This window comes from Cebus imitator, unplaced genomic scaffold (assembly GCF_001604975.1).
Source record: "Cebus imitator isolate Cc_AM_T3 unplaced genomic scaffold, Cebus_imitator-1.0 Scaffold74, whole genome shotgun sequence".
In the NCBI taxonomy this organism is placed as follows: domain Eukaryota; kingdom Metazoa; phylum Chordata; class Mammalia; order Primates; family Cebidae; genus Cebus; species Cebus imitator.
Window position 1 is genome coordinate 6,682,236 of NW_016107389.1, and position 18,693 is coordinate 6,700,928.

Genomic DNA, 18,693 nt, shown 5'->3' on the forward strand with positions numbered 1-18,693 from the left:
TTCATCTCAAAAAAAAAAAAAAAAGAAAAATTCTGTACTACCCAAAGCAATCTACAGATTCAATGCAATCTTTATCAAAATACCAATGACCTTCTTCACAGAAATATAAAAAAAAATCCTAAAGTTTATATGGAACCACAAAATACCCAGATAGCCAAAATTATCCTGAACAAACGAACAAAACTAGAGAAGTCACATTACCTGACTTCCAGTTATACTACAGAGCTATAGTAACCAAAAGAGTATGGCACTGGCAAAAAAAAAAAAAAAAAAATAGATACACAGACCAGTGGAACAGAATAGAGAACCCAGAAACAAATCCATACATCTACAATGAACTCATTTTTGAAAAAGGTGCCAAGATCATGCAATGGGGAAAGGACAGTCTGTTCAATAAGTGGCACTGGGAAAACTGAATATCCATATGCAGAAGAATGAAACTAGACCCCTATTTCATATCATATACAAAAATCAAGTAAAAAATTGATTAAAGATTGGGGAGGAGCAGAAAAGGTAACTATCGGGTACTGAGCTTAATGTACAGAATCTGTACAACAACCAATTAAACTGTTATCTTTAATTATCTTACAGAAATAATCTGTACAATAAAAACTTATGGCACAATAGTTTAATTATCTTACAGAAATAGTCTGTACAATAAACACTTAATGGCATGAGTTTACCTATGTAAAAAACCTTCACATGTACCCTCTAACCAAAAATAAAAGTTGTAAAGAAAAGGCTTACATCTAAGATCTCAAATGATGAAACAACTAAAAGAAAACATTGGATAAACTCTTTAGAACCTTGGAGTGGGCAAAGATTTCTTGAGGAATATCCCACAAGCACAGCAACCAAAGCAATAATGGACAAATGGGATCACATTAAGTTAAAAAGCAAAAGAAGCAACAAAGTGAAGGGACAACCCACTGAATGGGAGAACTTAGTTGCAAACTATCCATCTGACAAGAGAATAATCACCAGAATATATAAGAAGCTCAAACAACTCTATAAGAAAAAAATCGAATTACCTGTTTAAAACATGGGCAAAAGATCTGAATAGGCGTTATTCAAAAGAAGACAGGCAAATGGCAAACAGGTATCCGAAAAGGTGCTCAACATCACTGATCATCAGAGAAATGCAAGTCAAAACTACAATGAGATGTTGGCTGGGTACAGTGGCTCACACCTGAAATCCTGGCACTTCAGGAGGCTGAGGCGGGAGGATTGCTTGAAGCCAGGGATTGGAGACCAGCCTGGCCAACATGGTGAAACCCCATCTCTACTAAAAATACAAAAAAAATTAGCCTGGCGTGGTGTTGCATGCCTGTAAGCCCAGCTACTAGCGAGGCTGAGGCACGAGAATTGCTTGAACCCAGGAGGTGGAGGTTGCCGTGAGTCGATATCATGCCAGTCATGCCACTACGCTGCAGCCCAGGTGACAGTGAGATTCAGTCCCAAAAAACAAACAAATGAAACTACAATGAGATGTCATCTCACCTCGGTTAAAATAGTTTTTATCCAAAAGACAGGCAATATCAAATGCTGACAAGGATTTAGAGAAAAGGGAACACTCATACAGTGTTCATGGGAATGTAAAGTAGTACAACTGTGGAGAACAGTTTGGAGGTACCTCAGAAAACTAAAAATAGAGCTCATACGATCCAGCAATCCCACTGCTAGGTATACCCACAGGAAAGGAAATCAGTATATGAAGAGGTAACTGCACTCCCAAGTTTATTGCAGCACTATCCACAATAGCCAAGATCTGGGGCAACCCAAGTGTCCATCAGCAGGCAAATGGATAAAGAAGTGTGCTCCATACCCAAAGGAGTGTATTAAGCCATAAGAGAGAATGAGGTTCTGTCATTTGCAACAACATGGATGGAACCAGAGGTCATTATGTTATGTAAAATGAAATAAGCCAAGCACAGAAAGATAAACTTGGCATGTTCTCACTCATTTGTGGGAGCTAAACATTAAAACAATTGAACTCATGGAGATAGAGGGTGGAATGATGGTTATCACAGGCTGAGAAGGACAGTAGGGGGTGGTGTGGAAATGTGGATGGTTAATGAGTATTAAAAAATAGCATTAGTAAGATATAGTATTTGGTAGCACAACAGGGTGACTATAATCAATAATAATTTAATTGTACATATAAAAGTAACTGAAAAGAGTATAATTGGGTTGTTTGTGATAGAAATGATAAATACTTGAGTTGATGGATACGTCATTCACCCTGATGTCATTATTACACATTGTATGTCTGTATCAAAGTAGCCCATGGCCGGGCATGGTGGCTCATGTCTGTAATCCCAGCACTTTGGGAGGCTGAGGCAGGCAGATCACCTGAGGTCAGGAATTCAAGACCAGCCTGGCCAACACGGAAAAACCCCATCTCACCTAAAGAATACAAAAATCAGGTGGATGTGATAGCAGGCCCCTGTAATCCCAGTTACTCGGGAGGCTGAGGCAGGGAGAATTGCTTGAACATGGATGGTGGAGGTTGCAGTGAGCTGAGATCTCACCACTGCACTCCAGCCTTGGTGACAGAGTGAGACTCCATTTAAAAAATAAATTCCATATACCCCATAAATATATATATCTACCATGTACCCACAAAAATTAAAAATTCAAGCAAAGTCAGTAGGTTGAGAGGCAATCAGTTGCCCCCAAGACAAAATAGAAGAAATCCCTGAGACATTACAACCAAAGGCAAAGAGAGAGGAACGACAAGGGAAAAGCTAAAAGCCTTGCAGACAGATCCAGTATGCCCAGCATGTCCATAATAGGAGTTCCAGAGGAGAAAAAATTTTACGTGAATTAAATTTTTTTGTAGAGATGTGGTCTTGCTTTATTACTTAGGCTGGACTCAAACTTCCGGCCTCAAGTGATCCTTTCACCTCAGCCTCCCAAAGTGCTAGGATTACAGGCATGAGCCTCTGTGCCAGAAATATTTATTTATTTATTTATTTAATTTTGTTTTTTTGGGACAGAGTTTCACTCTTGTTGTCCAGGCTGGATTGCAATAGCACGATCTCGGCTCATCACAACCTCCACCTCCCGGGTTCAAGTGGCTCTCCTGCCTTAGCCTCCCAAGTAGCTGGGATTACAGGCATGCATCATTACTGGCTAATTTTTTGTATTTTTAATAGAGATGGGGTTTTTCCACGTTGGTCAGGCTGGTCCCAAACTCCCGACCTCAGGTGATCCGCCCACCTCAAGCCTCACAAAGTGCCGGGATTACAGGCATGAGCCACTGTGCCCAGCAGGAATATTTTTTTAAAAATCACAAGTCAATACAATTAGAAATAAATAATACAAATAACCAACAAAAGGCTTAACTGCTTGAAAATGAAAAAACACACTTCTAAGTAGTCCTTAGATACCTAACATATCCTTAGATCAAAGAGAAATTCTAAACTGCAATTAAAATATTGAAAAAAGAAAACACTCCATATCCAATCTATGGAACCAGCAAACACTGCATTATGAAGACGATGCCAGCCGACGCCGTGGCTCACGCCTGTAACTCCAGCACTTTGGGAGGCCGAGGCAGGTGGGTAGCCTGAAGTCAGGAGTTCAAGAACAGCCTGGCCAACATGGTGAAACTCCATCTGTACTAAAAATACAAAACTTAAGCCAGGTGTGGTGGCACATGCCTGTAATCCGACTACTTGGGAGGCTGAGACAGGAGAATTGCTTGAACGTCAGAGGCAGAAGTTGCAGTGAGCTGAGATTGCGCCACTGCACTCCAGCCTGGGCAACAGAGAGAGACTCCATCTCAAAAAAAAAAAGAACAAAAGAAAGGAAAATAAAGAAAATGAGGCTGGGCATGGTGGCTCAAGCCTGTAATCCTAGCAGTTTGGGAGGCCAAGGCGCGTGGATCACCTGAGGTCAGGAGTTCAAGACCAGCCTGGCCAACATGGTGAAACCCTGTCTCTACTAAAAATACAAAAAATTAGCTGGGCATGGTGGCGGTCGCCTGTAATCCCAGCTACTTGGGAGGCTGAGACAGGAGAATCACTTGAACCCGGGAGATGGAGGTTGTGGTAAGCCGAGATCATGCTACTGCACTGCAGTCTGAGCAACAGAGTGAGACTCCGAAAAAGGAAAGAGAGAGAGAGAGAGAGAGAGAGAGAGAGAGAAAGAAATAAAGAAAGAAAGAAGGAAAGAAAGAAAGAAAATGGCTTCATTACTAAGGAAGAAAGAATAAAACTGAAGAAACTCAGTTTTTGATGGTAAATTAAGGAACTTGCTCTGGGAACAGCCTTGAAGGTCTCTCTCTGTCTAGGCCTTCTGGTTCTCTGTATGAGTGTTTATCAGGTGACTGTTGAAAAGGAGTCTCAAAGAAAAAAAAAAAAGAAAAGGAGTCGCTTATGAAAGACTGAGTTAAACATTCTTATTTTTGCCAAAAGTATAGATGCTTTTGTGGAAGCATGTGAATTCTCAGATGACTCTTTTAGTGGTTTTTATGTTGCCCAGGTACTCCAGGAGCAGATTCGTGCCCGGGACAATATTAGCTACGGAACTAATTCTGCCTTAAAGACCCTGGAGATGCGCCAGCTTTCCGGTTTGGGAGATCTTCGAGGAAGAGTGGCAAGGTAGGTGTCCAAATATTGGGGTCTCTACCCATCAAAAACCATTTTCTATAAACTCTGTTATAGTGGGGAATATATTAATGGAGCCCCCAAACAATTGCCTTGCATTCCTTCAGTACATTTCTTCCCTGCTTTGGCCATAAAATCCAGTGGTAGGAGTTAAACCTGGTTGGAGGATGCCTTGGGTTTCTTTTGTTACTGCAATTGATGTTGTCTTCATGGGAAGAAATGATGGGAGAACTCACTCAGTTGACATTGTAATTTGATAGGGTAATACTATGATTGAATCCGATAATATAAAGTTGACATAGTTTGTGTGTCGTTTCGAAAGTTTAATTTTTCCTGTTATTCATTTTTATTTTTTTTCCTGAAGTGTATTGGTCTGGGAAAGATTGGAAATTTAGAAAAAACATCTTTCTCCTCAATCTGAAAAGTGCTGTTTTCGGCTGGGTGCAGTGGCTCCCGCCTGTAATCCCAGCACTTTAGGAGGCTTGAGGAGGCTAGATAACAAGGTCAGGAGTTCAAGACTAGCCTGACCAATGTGGTGAAACCCCGTTTCTAGTAAAAATACAAAAATTAGTCGGGCATGGTGGCATGTGCCTGTAGTCCCAGCTACTCAGGTGGTTGAGGCAAGAGAATCGCTTGAACCTGGGAGGCCGAAGTTGCAGTCAGCCGAGATCACACCACTGCACTCCAGACTGCGTGACAGAGGGAGACTATGTCTCCAAAAAAAAAAAAAAAAAAAAAAATAGTGCTGTTATCTCAAAGTGTGCTGCATGGACCAGCAGCCTCAACATCACCTGGGAGCTTGTTAGAAATGTACCATCTCCATCCCACCCTGCCACTACTGAATTAGAATTTGCATTTTAACAAGATCCCTGAATTCATATGCATGGGAAAGGCTGGGAAGTCCTGCACCAGGTTTGTGTCTAGGGCTGTTTTTAACTGGCTGGGACAAATTTGTCCAAAGTATTTACGGGCCTCTTCTGCCCTCTGCTGCTGCTAAGAGCCAAGCACATGAATGTGCATCAGCGCTGGAGCTGAGAAGCAAATGGCACTTCCCATCAGCCTGAGGTGGCAATCAGGGTAGTCTGCAAGGGCTCAGGTGGAAGAAAGAACAAGGACCTTCAGCATGCAAGGCCTCTGGAGCAGGGAGGGGAGGTGTTAGGGTGAATTTGTGCAGACAACATGTTGAGGGCCTTGAATGCTGGGCATATGTGTTTGGGTCTGCTGGGTAAAGATCGGTCTAAGCAGAAGGCTACGTGGATTGGATGGGGGACAGGTTGATCACCCTCCTTCTGTGGTTTTCTGTCCTCATCAGGATGAATTCCAGTTTCCTTAGTGTGGTCCTTGGTGATGACGCCCTGTTGACTTCCTCTCCTCTCTCTACCCTTGCACTGTACCTTTCAACAGTGATCAACTCTTTGTTAGTCCCTGAATAAACCATGCTCTTCTGTCCCTACACCTTTGTATATGCTGTTGTTGTACCTAGCATGCCTTTCCTCCTCCTTTTATTTTATTTTGTTTTTATTTTTGAGACAAGTGTCACTCTGTTGTCCAGGCTGGAGTGCGGTGGCACAATGTTAGTTCACTGCAACCTCCTCCTCCCGGGTTCAAGTGATTCTTGTGCCTCAGCCTCCTGAGTAGCTGGGACTGCAGGTGCCATGCCCAGCTAATTTTTGTATTTTTAATGGAGATGAGGTTTTACCATGTTGGCCAGGCTGGTCTCTAACTTCTGACCTCAGGTGATCCGCCCACCTTGGCCTCCCGAAGTGCTGGGATTACAGGTGTGAGCCGCCGCGCCTGGCCTCCTCCTCCTTTTCTAATTTGTTTTCGGTCTTTAAAGTTCAGCTCAAATGTCACCCACTCTGGAAGTCTTCCCTGACACCCCCACTCCACAGAGCTCTCCTAGCATTACCGCTTTATTGCGTCTATCTGTTGTCTTCCTCACTCTGCTGACTTTACTGTGTGGGAGGGGGTTCCAGATGTTTTACTTCTCTGTAGCTAAGTGCGTGAAACTGTCTCTGGAAAACAGTAGGTACTCAACATTCATCATCCATTTGAATGAAGAGATGACCTAGACACTCACTTTAATAGGAGTGGAAAACCTTGACTACTTATTTGTGGAGTTTGGCTTGAAAGAAATCCCAGCTCTGTGATACCTCCCAGAACAGCAGGGAGTTAGAAGAACTTAAGAGCTACAGGTCAAAATAGGGACTTTAGGAGGACATTGAGGATCTTCACAGCCTCTTGAGTTGTGGATGAAGATCAAGTGAGGGAATACACGTGAGAGGCTTGGTGCCCTGCATGTGATGGAGTGGGCCTGCAACCAATGGTAGCTTTATCATCGCAGGGGCAAGGGCAGTGACATTGTCCTTAGGATGCTGCTTCTAATACAAAGTAGAAAAATTATTCTAAAATACTCTCAGGAATCTTATATTCTTCAGGTTCTTATCAACTTCTCTCCTTCCCTGTAACAAAAACTTTCACTCTAAAGGCATCAAAAACGTTTGTTATGAGCATCAGACATTTTTGCTTTGTTTTGTGACTATATTAGTCTTTCTCCGGGAATGCTAAGACTTGATTGTTGAAATGAATTCATGTGAAATAAAAATTCTTTGGAAAAGTTTCTTGGCCTTCTTTCATTGACTATGTAATTGTATTGAAGGGGTATGAACTTTTTAAGAGTTACTCTTAAGTTACTAGGCTTCTATATTATTTTATATTTAATTTTTTAGTTTTTGTGGGTCCATTGGTGATGTAATTAGCAGGAAATGGGCCTTGATTTTTTTTCCCCTGTAAATCCAGCTCAGAAGGGCACAGGCAAGTTCTCCATGGAGGTGAGATACACATTCAGCTCACATGGCATAGCACGCTCTAAACAGGACATGATGAAGCCTAAAGACTCCACAGATGGCCTCCTTCCTCTCTCTCTCCCTGAACAGCTTAGTGGTTCAGGGAGAGGTCTAATTCACATACCTTATAAGTCTCCTATTTAAAGTACACAGTTCAGTGGTTTTTAGTGTATTCACAGAGTCATGTAGTCATCACCACAATCTATTGCATACAATTTTTATCATCCAAAAGGAAACCCCATACCCGTTAGCAGTCACTCCCCATTTTTCCCCAGCCTCCCTGATTCCCCAATCCATGGCAGGCCTACATTCTATCTCTAATGGGCTTCCCTCTTCTGAGCATTCCAAGTGAATGTGTTCCCTTGAGACTGCCTTCTGACACTTAGTGTAACGTTTTTAGGGTTCGTCCATGTTTTAGCATATATCAGTCCTTCATTCCTTCTTATGGCTGCATAGTAAGTACCTCATTGTGTACTGCATTTTAAAAATCCATCCATTAGTGGGACGTTTGGGTTGTTTCCATTTTTGAGCTGTTTTAAATAATGCTGCTGTGAACATTTGTCTGTTTGTTTTTGTGTGCTCATAGGTTTTCATTTCTCTTGGATATGTGCCTAGAATGAAAATGCTGAATAACATGATAACTCTATATTTAACTTTAGAGGAACAGTGCAGCTACACTGTTTGACAAAGTGGCCACCACTTTACATTGCCACCAGTAGGGCCTGAGGGTTCCGATGTCTTCACATCCTCACTAACAGCTGTTTTCTATCTTTTTGATTATCGCCATCCTAGTGGGTTTAAAGAGGATCTCACTGTGGTTTTGATTGGATCCCCCTGAGGACTAATGTTGTTGAACATCATTTAATGTGCTTTTTGGTCATTGGCATATCTTCTTTAGAGAAATACTTATTCAGATTCCTTGCTCATTTTTTAAATTGGGTAATTGTCTTTTTATTATTGCGCTGTAGGAGTTTTGAAATATATATATATATATATATATATATATATATATATATATATATTCCCTTATCAGATATCTGATTTGAAAACTTATTGTCCCAGTCTAAGGGATGTCTTTTCAGTTTCTCGTGTCTTTTGAAATGTAAAAATTTTTAATCTTTGTTTTTTGTTTGTTTTGAGGCAGAGTTTCACTCTTGTTGCCCAGACTGGAGTGCAGTGGTGCGATCTCGGCTCACCACAACCTCGGCCTCCCAGGTTCAAGCAATTCTCCTGCCTCAGCCTCCTGAGTAGCTGGGATTACAGGAATGCACCACTATGCCCAGCTAATTTTGTATTTAATAGAGTCTGGGTTTCTCCATGTTGGTCAGGCTGGTCTCAAATTACCAACCTCAGGTGATCCACCCATCTTGGCCTCCCAAAGTGCTGGGGTTACAGAGGTGAGCCACCACACCTGGCCCTAAAATTTTAAGGTGAAGAGGTGGGTCTACCAGCTTTTCCTACATTCATTAAAGAGCTGCTAAAAGTCTCATTTGCAGAATATTTTATTATTAATAAAATAACACAGCTAATTTGAGAGATCAACTATGTATATAATCTTTTCTTCACTTGCTAGTGTTTGGGGTATCATATTTAAGAAACTGTTGCCTAATGCAGGTCACAAAGATTTATGCCTATATTTTCTTTTTAAGTTTTATAGTTTCAGCTCTTACATTTAGGCCTTTGATTCATTTTGAGTTAATTTTTTTGTATATGGCATAAGGCAATGTTCCAAATTTATTCATTTCCTTGTAGATCCCAGCAAAATTTATTGAAAAGTCTATTCTTTCCCCATCAAATTATCTTGGTACGCTAGTTGAAAATCACTTAGCAATAGATATATAGATTAATTTGTGGACTCCCAATTTTATTCCATTGATTCTCAATTCTTTTCTTATGCTGGTACCACACTGTCTTGATTACTATAGCTTTGTGATAAATTTTCAGTTGAGAAGTGTGAGTCCTCCAACCTCATCCTTTTCTTTTCAAGGTTGTGTTGGCGGCTTTAGGTCCATAGTGTTTCCATATGAAATTTAGGATCAGGCCAGACGTGGTGGCTCACGCTTGTAATCCCAGCACTTTGGGAGACTGAGGCGGGGGGATCACCTGAGATCAGGAGTTTGATCAGCCTGGCCAACATGCCAAAACCCCATCTCTACTAAAAATACAAAATTAGCTGGGTGTGATGGCGCATGCATGTAATCTCAGCTCCTGGGAGGCTGAGGCAGGAGAATGGCTTGAACCTGGGAAGCAGAGGTTGCAGTAAGCTGAGATTGTGCCACTGCACTCCAGCCTGGGTGACAGAGAAAAAGTTTGTCTCAAATTAAAAAAAAAAAGAAATTTAGGTTCAGTTTGTCAATTGTTGCAAAGAAACCAGTTGGAATATTGATAGTGACTGTGTTGAAACCGTAGATCTGTCTGGGGAATATTGCCATTTAAAAAATATTAAGTCTTTTAGTGGGTTCAGTGTCTCATGCCTATAATCTCAGGGGTTTGTGAGGCCAAGGGGAGGATTGGGAGGATTGCTTGAGGCCAGGAGTTTAAGATCAGCTTTGGCAACATAGCAAGACCCCGTATCTATGAAAAAATAAATATAAGGTAAGTTAGTTGGACATGGTAGTACATGCCTGTAGTTTCAGGGTGCTGTGATCTTATCACTGCCCTTCAGCCAGGGTGACAGAGCAAGACCCTGTCTCTTAAAAAAATAATAATAATAAGCCTTTCTTTAAATTTTTTTTTTTTTTTTTAGAAACAGAGCCTTCCTCTGTCGCCCAGGCTAGAGTGCAGTGGCATGATCGCAGCTCCCTGCAACTTGAACTCCTGGGCTCAAGCAATCCTCCCACCACAGTTTACTGAGTAGCAGGGACTATAGGCATGTGCCAGCACATCTGGCTCTTTTTTTTTTTCATTTTTTGTAGAGACAGGGTCTCTCCCAGGCTGGTCTTGAACTCCTGGTTTCACGTGATCCTCTCACTTCGGCCTCCTGAAGTGTTGGGATTACAGGTGTTAAGTCACCATGCCTGGCCCCAAAATTAAGTATCTGGATCCATGAATGTGTGTGTCTTTCCATTTATTTTGGTCATCTTTAATATGTTTCAGCAATATTTTGGAGTTTTAAAAGTATAAGTTTCACACTTTAAAAAATTTATTCCTAAGTATTTTATTCTTTTTGATGCTATTGTAAATAGCAAATCATTTTGTTTTTTAATTGCCATTATAGATAAGTACAATAGATTTTGTCTATTAGTCTTGTATCCTGCAACCTTGCTAAACTCATTAATTACTTCTAATAATTTCTAATGGATTTTTAAAAGGATTTTCTACACTTACGATCATGCCATTTGCAAATATAGTTTCACTTTTTACTTTCCAATCTGCATAACTTTTATTTCATTTTCTTGCCTAATTGCCCTAACTAGAATCTCCAGTATGATGCTGAATAAATGTGGCAAGACTAGATACCCTTGTCTTGTTTTTGATTTCAGGGGAAAGCATCCAGACTCTCATTATTAAGTAGGATGTTAGGTGCAGATTTTTTCTTTTTTCTTTTCCTTTGTAGACAGAGTCTTTCTCTTTTGCCCAGGCTGGAGTGAAATGGTGCCATCTTGGCTCACTACAACCTCTGCCCCCCAGGTTCAAGTGATTCTCCTGCCTCAGCCTCCTGAGTAGCCAGGATTACAGGCATCTGCCACCATGGCCAGCTTATTTTTATGTTTTTGCTAGAGATGTGGTTTCGCCATGTTCGCCAGCCTGATCTTGAACTCCTGACCTGAAGTGATCCACCTGCCTTGACCTCCCAAAATGCTAGGATTTGCAGGCATGAGCCACTGCTCCTAGCCCAAGTGTGAATTTTTTGTATTTGCTCTTTATTAGGTTGAGAAAGATTTTATTTCCCTAGTTTGTTGACTGCTTTTATCATGAAGGGTATTGGATTTTGCCAGATGGTTTTTCCCTACCTATTAAGATAATCGTGAGGGGTTTGTCCTTTTTTCAGTTGATAAGGTTTATTACACTAATTGCTATTCTGATGTTAAAGCAAACTTGCATTCTTGAAATAAATCTCACTTGGTCATGATATATAAACTTTTTTGTATATTGCAGGATAAGTTTGCTAGTATTTTGTTGAAATGACACCATCTGTTGTCATTTCCTTACCCCTAATACAGTTTTGCTCCATCCACCTCCTTTGTGCTATTATCAAATAAGTTACATTTGTAATGTAATGTATATTGTTCTATGTATGTAACAATACAATTATATGCGTATTATTTTAAACAGTTGCTTTTTAAATCAATTATGACAGGAGAGAAAATATTCATTTATACTGCTCTTTATAAATACGTAATTGCCTTTACCCATGCTCTGTGTTTTTTCATGAGGATTCAAATTACTGGCTGGGGTGCTTGCTTTTAGCCTGTCAAACTTTGTTTAGTGTTTCTTCTAGTGTGAGTCTTCTAACAATGAATTCTCTCAGTTTTTGTTTTTCTGGGATGTCTTTATTTTGCCCTGTTTTTTGAAAAGCAGTTTTGCTGGATGTAAGATTCTTGGTTGACAGTTTATTTTCTTTTAGCACCATGAATATGTCGTCCATTGCCTTGTGGCCTCAATTATTTCCAATGAGAAATTAGCTATTAATGTTATTCCAGTTCCCTTTTATGTGACAAATTGTTTTTCTTTTATCTTTTTTTTTTTTTGCTGGTTTCAAATATTTCTCTTTGTCTTTTCACTGTTTTTGTTTGTTTGTTTGTTTGTTTGTTTGTTTTTGAGACAGATTCTCACCCTGTGGCCCAGGCTGGAGTGCAGTGGCACTATCTCAGCTCATTGCAACCTCCACCTCCCGGGTTCAAGTGATTCTCATGCCTCAGCCCCCTGAGTAGCTGGGATTACACGCATGCACCACCAAACCTGACTAATTTGTGAACCTCCACCTCCCAGGTTCAAGTGATTCTCATGCCTCAGCCCCCTGAGTAGCTGGGATTACAGGTGTGCACCACCACACCTGACTAATTCATGTATTTTTAGTTAAGACAGTGTTTCACCATGTTGGCCAGGCTGGTCTCAAACTCCGGGCCTCAATTGGTCTGCCCACCTCAGCCTCCCAAAGTGCTGGGATTACAGGCATGAGCCACCGTGCCTGGCCTTCTTTTCACGTTTTTGCCATGATGTGTCTGGTATGGATCTCTTGATATTTGCCCTACTTGGAGTTTATTGAATTACTTATTTGTATCGATTAATGTTTTTCTGACATTTGGGAAGTTTTCTGCCATTATTTTTTGAATAATTTTAATGCTCTTTTCTCTTTTCTTTCTCTCTTTCTCTTTCCTTTGAGTTGGAGTCTCACTCTTTACCCAGGCTACAGTGCAGTGGCAAGATCATGGTTCTTTTTAATCTCAAACTACTGGGCTCAAGCAATCCTCCCACCTCAGTCTCCTGAGTATCTGGGATTGTAGGCATGCATCACCATGCTCAGCTAAGTATTTCTGTTTTTATTTTTAGAGACAGGGTCTCACTGTGTTGCCCAGGCTTGTCTCAAAGTCCTGGCCTCAAGCCATTCTCCTGCCTCAGTCTCCCGAGTTACTGGGATTACAGGTGTAAGCCACCATACCTGGCGTCTTCTCTTCTATTATTCTCATTATGCATATGTTGGTGCATTTAATGGTGCCTCATTTTTTTTTTGAGACTCTGTTCATTTTTCTTTCTTTTTTTTTTAAATCTCTATTAATCGGATTGCATAATCTCTATCCACCTATTTTCAAGTTTGCCAGTCTTTGTTCTACCTTTCACATCTTCTGTTGAGCCCCTCTATAAATTTTTTATTCCAGTATTTCCATTTGGTTCTTCTTCTTTGATAATTTCTATAGCTTTATTAATATTTTCTATTTGAAGAAATATTATGCATTACTTTACTATTTAAAGTGTGGTTTCAATCACCCTATGTATGCTCATTCTGTATTTATATTAGCTATTTGAAGTTTTCTTTTTTTATTACTTTAATTAATTAATTTATTTATTTTAAGATGGGGTTTCACCATGATGGCCAGGCTGGTTTTGAACTCCTGACCTCAGGTGATCCACCCACCTCAGCCTCCCAAAGTGCTAGGATTACAGACATGAGCCATCGCTCCCGGCTTGAAGTTTTATTTTTTTAAATCTGACATCTGTGTCCTCTTACAGGCAGTTGCTTTTGCCTGTTTTCTTCCCCCTAAGTATAGTTCACATTTTCTTGCCATTTTAGATAATATATTGTAGCAACTCTGGATACAAGCCCCCTAGACTTGTTTTTGAGGTTATTTGCATGTTTATTTGTTTAGTGACTTGAATAGACTCTTAGTGATATCTGTTTACCCTGCAGTATGAAGCCTCTGATGTCGCTCCTCAGTACAGTTTGGGAAATGGGCCCAATCACTTCTAAAGACAGTGGTTTTGGAAGGGCTCTCTTTCACTGTGTCTTTCCTTGATATTTTATTAGGCTGTCTCCCTTTGTTGATATCACACCCAAGTCTTGGGCTCCACTAATTGCTGGCATATTGCTCTATTATTTTTGACAGTGCCCTGGGACACAAATTGTCCTATAGTCTGATGGTACTATACTTAGATTACTGCCGGCTGTAAAGGGCTTAATGATACATATATACAACAATTATGTATATATACAGAAATTACAATAATATGGAAAATGAGCAATCAAATTGATGTTTTACCTGTCATTGTGTTTGCTATGCTCTGCCACTGTGTCATATGCTGACAGAGAAGTTCTGCATCAGCGTGTGACCCAAGTCATAGCTGTTAGACATTTGGGACTCTCTAGATGGACCAGTGATTAGGTAGCCTAACAAGAGAGTCACTCTGCCATCTGATGGTCACAGCCTGGAATAGTACCTGGAACATAACAGCCGCCCAAAGACCCCAAAAGGGAAAATTTGGAATGAGTACATTATTACTCATCATGATATAAAGCATCAAGGATGAATAGGAAAACTGGTTACATTCATTGCAAATTCTTGTTTAACTAAAGCTGTTGAGCCATACACAAAGCTATAGTAGAGCCCTGAGGCTGTCTTTTGTGAGTGTTTTTATTTTAAAGACATGAACGATGTCTTTGATTTAAATCGCACTAGATGAAATAGCAATATTGGCTTCCTCCTTTTATGTTAAATATATTTTTATTTTGAAATAATTTTAAATTCAGAAAAAGTTACAAAATTCATCAATTATTAACAATATGTTACATTGACTTTATTATTCTTTCACGTATGTAATTTTTTTCTGAAACATTTGAGATTAAGAACATTATTTTTCACATAAGAAAACCAGAGTTGTCACTGTGTGTGTGTGTGTGTGTGTGTGTGTGTGTGTGTGTTTTGAAGACAGAGTCCTGCCCAGGCTAGAGTGCAATGGCATGATCTGGGCTCACTGCAACCTCTGCCTCCTAGGTTCAAGCGATGATCCTTCCTCAGTCTCCCAGGTGGCTGGGATTACAGGCGCCCATCACCATGCCTGGCTAATTTTTGTAATTTTTTTTTTTTTTAGTAGAGTTAAGGTTTTACCATGTTGGCCAGGCTGGTCTTGAACTCCTGACCTTAGGTGATCCGCCCACCTCGCCTCCCAAAGTGCTGGGATTACAGGTGCAAGCCACCGTGCCAGGCCATGTTTTCTGATGGGAGTCTTTGGTATCTTACCTTGTGCCCCTCTCTGTGTCCCCTACCCAGCCTGCTTCTTTATTTATAAAAGTACCCAAGGAATGTGTGCTGGTAGGAAAGAATCAGAAATGCAATTAAATGTACAAAATAAAAATGAAGCCTGGCCAGGAGTGTTTGCTCCCAGATAATCCCAATACTTTGGGAGGCCAAGGCAGGTGGATCACCTAAGGTCAAGAGTTTGAGACCAGCCTGGCCCAACATGGTGAAAACCTGTCTCTACTAAAAATGCAAAAATTAGCTGGATGCGGCAGTGGGCACCTGTAATCCCAGTCACTCAGGAGGCTGAGGCAGGAGAATTGCTTGAGCGTGGGAGGCTGCAGGTTTGCAGTGAGCTGAGATCACACCACTCTACTCCAGCTTGGGCGACAGAGTCAGATTCCATTTCAAAAAAATAAAATAAAATAGAAGAAGGCTTACCATCTCTTGGCTCTGCTTTACTCCTTAGAGGTAACCAATATTAACAGTCTGTTGTCTGTCCTTTCAGACTTTTCTCATAAGTAATAATAAGATAACAGTTTGTCATTACAATGACATAATGGTTTGTAGTCTAATAAATTACCTAACAGTGTGATTTTAACTTCACAAAGTATTATGTATACTATTCTGCAACATAAGTTTTTCCACATAATGACGTATGTGGATACTTTTCCAGTATGTACATAGATCTAGTATACTTTTTAATTGGATATGGATTATTTTGCTACATCTATGTACTATAATTCAGTATATTTAGCCACTATTGTATTATTTATTTATTTATTTATTTTTTTGAGACAGAGTCTCTGTCTTTCAGGCTGGAGTGCAGTGGCGCAATCTCACCTCACTGCAACCTCCGCCTCCCAGGCTCAAGTGATTCTTGTGCCTCAGCCTCCTGAGTAGCTGGAATTACAGGCACGTGCCTCCACACCCGGCTAGTTTTTGTATTTTTAGTAGAGATGGAGTTTTGCCATGTTGGCCAGGCTGGTCTTAAACTCCTGGCCTCAAGTGACCCAAAGGGCTGGGATTACAGGCATGAGCCACTGTGCCCAGCCCTAGTCACTGTTGTATTCAAGGAAATTCATGTTATAGTAGATGTGTTTCCAGATGAGACACAGCATTGAAGCCAAGTGATAGCTAGTGAAAGCTTCAGAATAATTTTGAGACCTTTTCAAACTACATTTTGTAACAGTCTGTCCCTCAAACAGCTTTGTAAAGGTGATGAAACTGGTCTGATGTAGTGATACCTGATGGTGTCTATCGAGGAAGCTTATGTTTGGATTGGAAAATACTTCCTTTTAAAAAAACTGTAATGTTTTTTATTTCATAGTATTTTAAAAACATCAGTTTTACCCAAATATGATTTAAATATTTTGCTAAAAAATTATGAACTCAAAATAAAAAATCAAGGTCTGTATTTGGCATTATTTGTAACCATCATTTGTGACACAAGAATGATGTGTGGGGATTAATGAAATAACATATGTCAAATATCTTCTGCAGTACCTAGTACATAGTAAATATTTCCTTATATTCATTCATTCACAAATGTTTATTAAGCCTCTACTATATGTAAGGCAATATGCTAGGCACTAGGGTTTTAGTGATGAAAAAGACATATATAATATCTCCTTGCTTGCAGTTTACATTCTAGAACAGTTGTGCAAAGTGAGAGTCTTTAAGAAAGTTGGGCCCGGGCGTGGTGGTTTACGCCTGTAATCTAAGCACATTGGAGGCCAAGGCGGGTGGATCACCTGATGTCGGGAGTTCAAGACCAGCTTGACCAACATGGTGAAACCCTGTCTTAGTAACAAAAAAAAAAAAAAAAAAAAAAAAAAAAAAAAAAAAAAAAAAAAAAAAAAAAAAAAAAAAAAAAAAAGAAAGTTGAAATAATTGAGCTGGTGGCTTACTTTCTTTAGAGTCAATAATAAATTAAATTTACCAACAATTTTATCAGTTTACTTACCACTGTTTATTGCACCTACTCCCTCCTTGTGGGTGTTCTTTTCTCCTTACTGAAGTACATTCATTAGTAACTTCTTCAGTATTGGTTTGTGGATGATATATTTCTTAATCTTTGTATGTTAGAAGCAGTCTTTATTTAGCACTTATTCTTGGATGATAGGTCATTTACCTTCAATACTTAGAAGATCTTTCTCCATAATCTTCTAATCTCTGTTGTCTCCTATATCTATTGTGGGCTGTCAGTCTTATCATCAGTTTTTGGTAGGTTACTTCTCTTTAGTCTTTAGCTTTTAAGAGTTTATATTTATAATTGGTTATGTGAATTTCTCCATGCTTTATTTATTTTTACTTATCCCAGATTGTATTCACTGAACATCTTAAAATTCACTTGTTTCTTCAGTTTTAGAAAATTGTTGGCATTCACACCTCAAATATTGCTTCTCAGCCATTGTCTCTATTTCCTTCCTATTGGAACTCCTCCTTGACTTATGTTAGCATCCCTCTATTTGACTTCCATGTTTCTTAACTATTTTTTCATGTTTGTAATTTTTGCTACATTCTGAATGAGTTCCTTGCTATTATCATTGAATCCACTGATTCTATCTTCAACCATGTCCAGTCTAGAATTATTAAGACAAGGGCTGGGTGCAGTGGCTCATGCCTGTAATCCAAACACTTTGGGAGGTTGAGGCGGGTGGATCACCTGAGATCAAGAGTTCGAGACCAACCTGGCCAACATAGTGAAACCCTGTATCTACTAAAACTATAAAAATTAGCAGGGCGTGGTGATGCACACCTGTAATCCCAGCTACTCAGGAGACTGAGGCAGGAGAATGGCTTGAACCGGGGAGGTAGAGGTTGCAGTAAGCTGAGATAGTGCCACTGCACTCTAGACTGGGTGACAGAGTTAGAATCCATCTCAAAGAAATGGACAAAGTCACAGAAAGAAGTCATTGATCATCTTAGCTGCCTATAGCATGGAAGTAAGTGACTTGCTGGATGGAGTGTGCGTGGACACGGATGTACACCTCACATCTGCAGTTTGCCCCTGTGTCTGTCCACAACTGACAGGAGAGATTAAGGGGTTTTCCTTTTCCACCGTCTGAGTCTTGTATAAATGTGTCTCACTGTCAGAATCTAACTCAGAACCCTTCTGGTAAGGACATCTAGGAAGTATAGTTTGGGGCTTCAGTCCCTATGATACAAAGAACATTTACAAGGAGCAAAAATGTTTTGTCACTTAAGAATGATCCATTTACATAAACTATTTCCTTGTCACTAATCCTCCAGTTTTTTTCCTAAGTCTCTAACATTAACCACTTCGCTTGAATGTCTGACCATCTCTTATTCCAGGCAAAATGAATCCCCCAATATATTGTTTGAAATTCTGCTTTCCTAACAATTTTTAGGGCTACCCCTGAGTCGACCTATAAGCATCATCAGTCTTATTCCAGAAGGTGCCAGCATACTGAGTGTGACCATCTGTAAGCCAGGACTGACTTTTTCTTCCTCATTACACCTGGTCACCAAGAACTCTTCTAGAAGCCACGGGGTTTTTTTTGTTGTTGTTTTTCATTTTTGGGTTTTTTTTTTTTT

At 40.0% G+C, this 18,693-nt stretch overlaps 1 protein-coding gene across 1 annotated transcript in view; it reads left to right on the forward strand.

Moving 5' to 3' along the window:
• FAM81A (family with sequence similarity 81 member A) overlaps positions 1–18,693 on the forward strand; it is an 85,596-nt gene that overhangs the window by 47,362 nt on the left and 19,541 nt on the right. Inside the window, exon 4 of the mRNA XM_017531911.2 lies at positions 4,489–4,607. Within this exon, the coding sequence (XP_017387400.1) occupies positions 4,489–4,607 (119 nt within the window). The remainder of the gene's footprint in view (positions 1–4,488; positions 4,608–18,693) is intronic.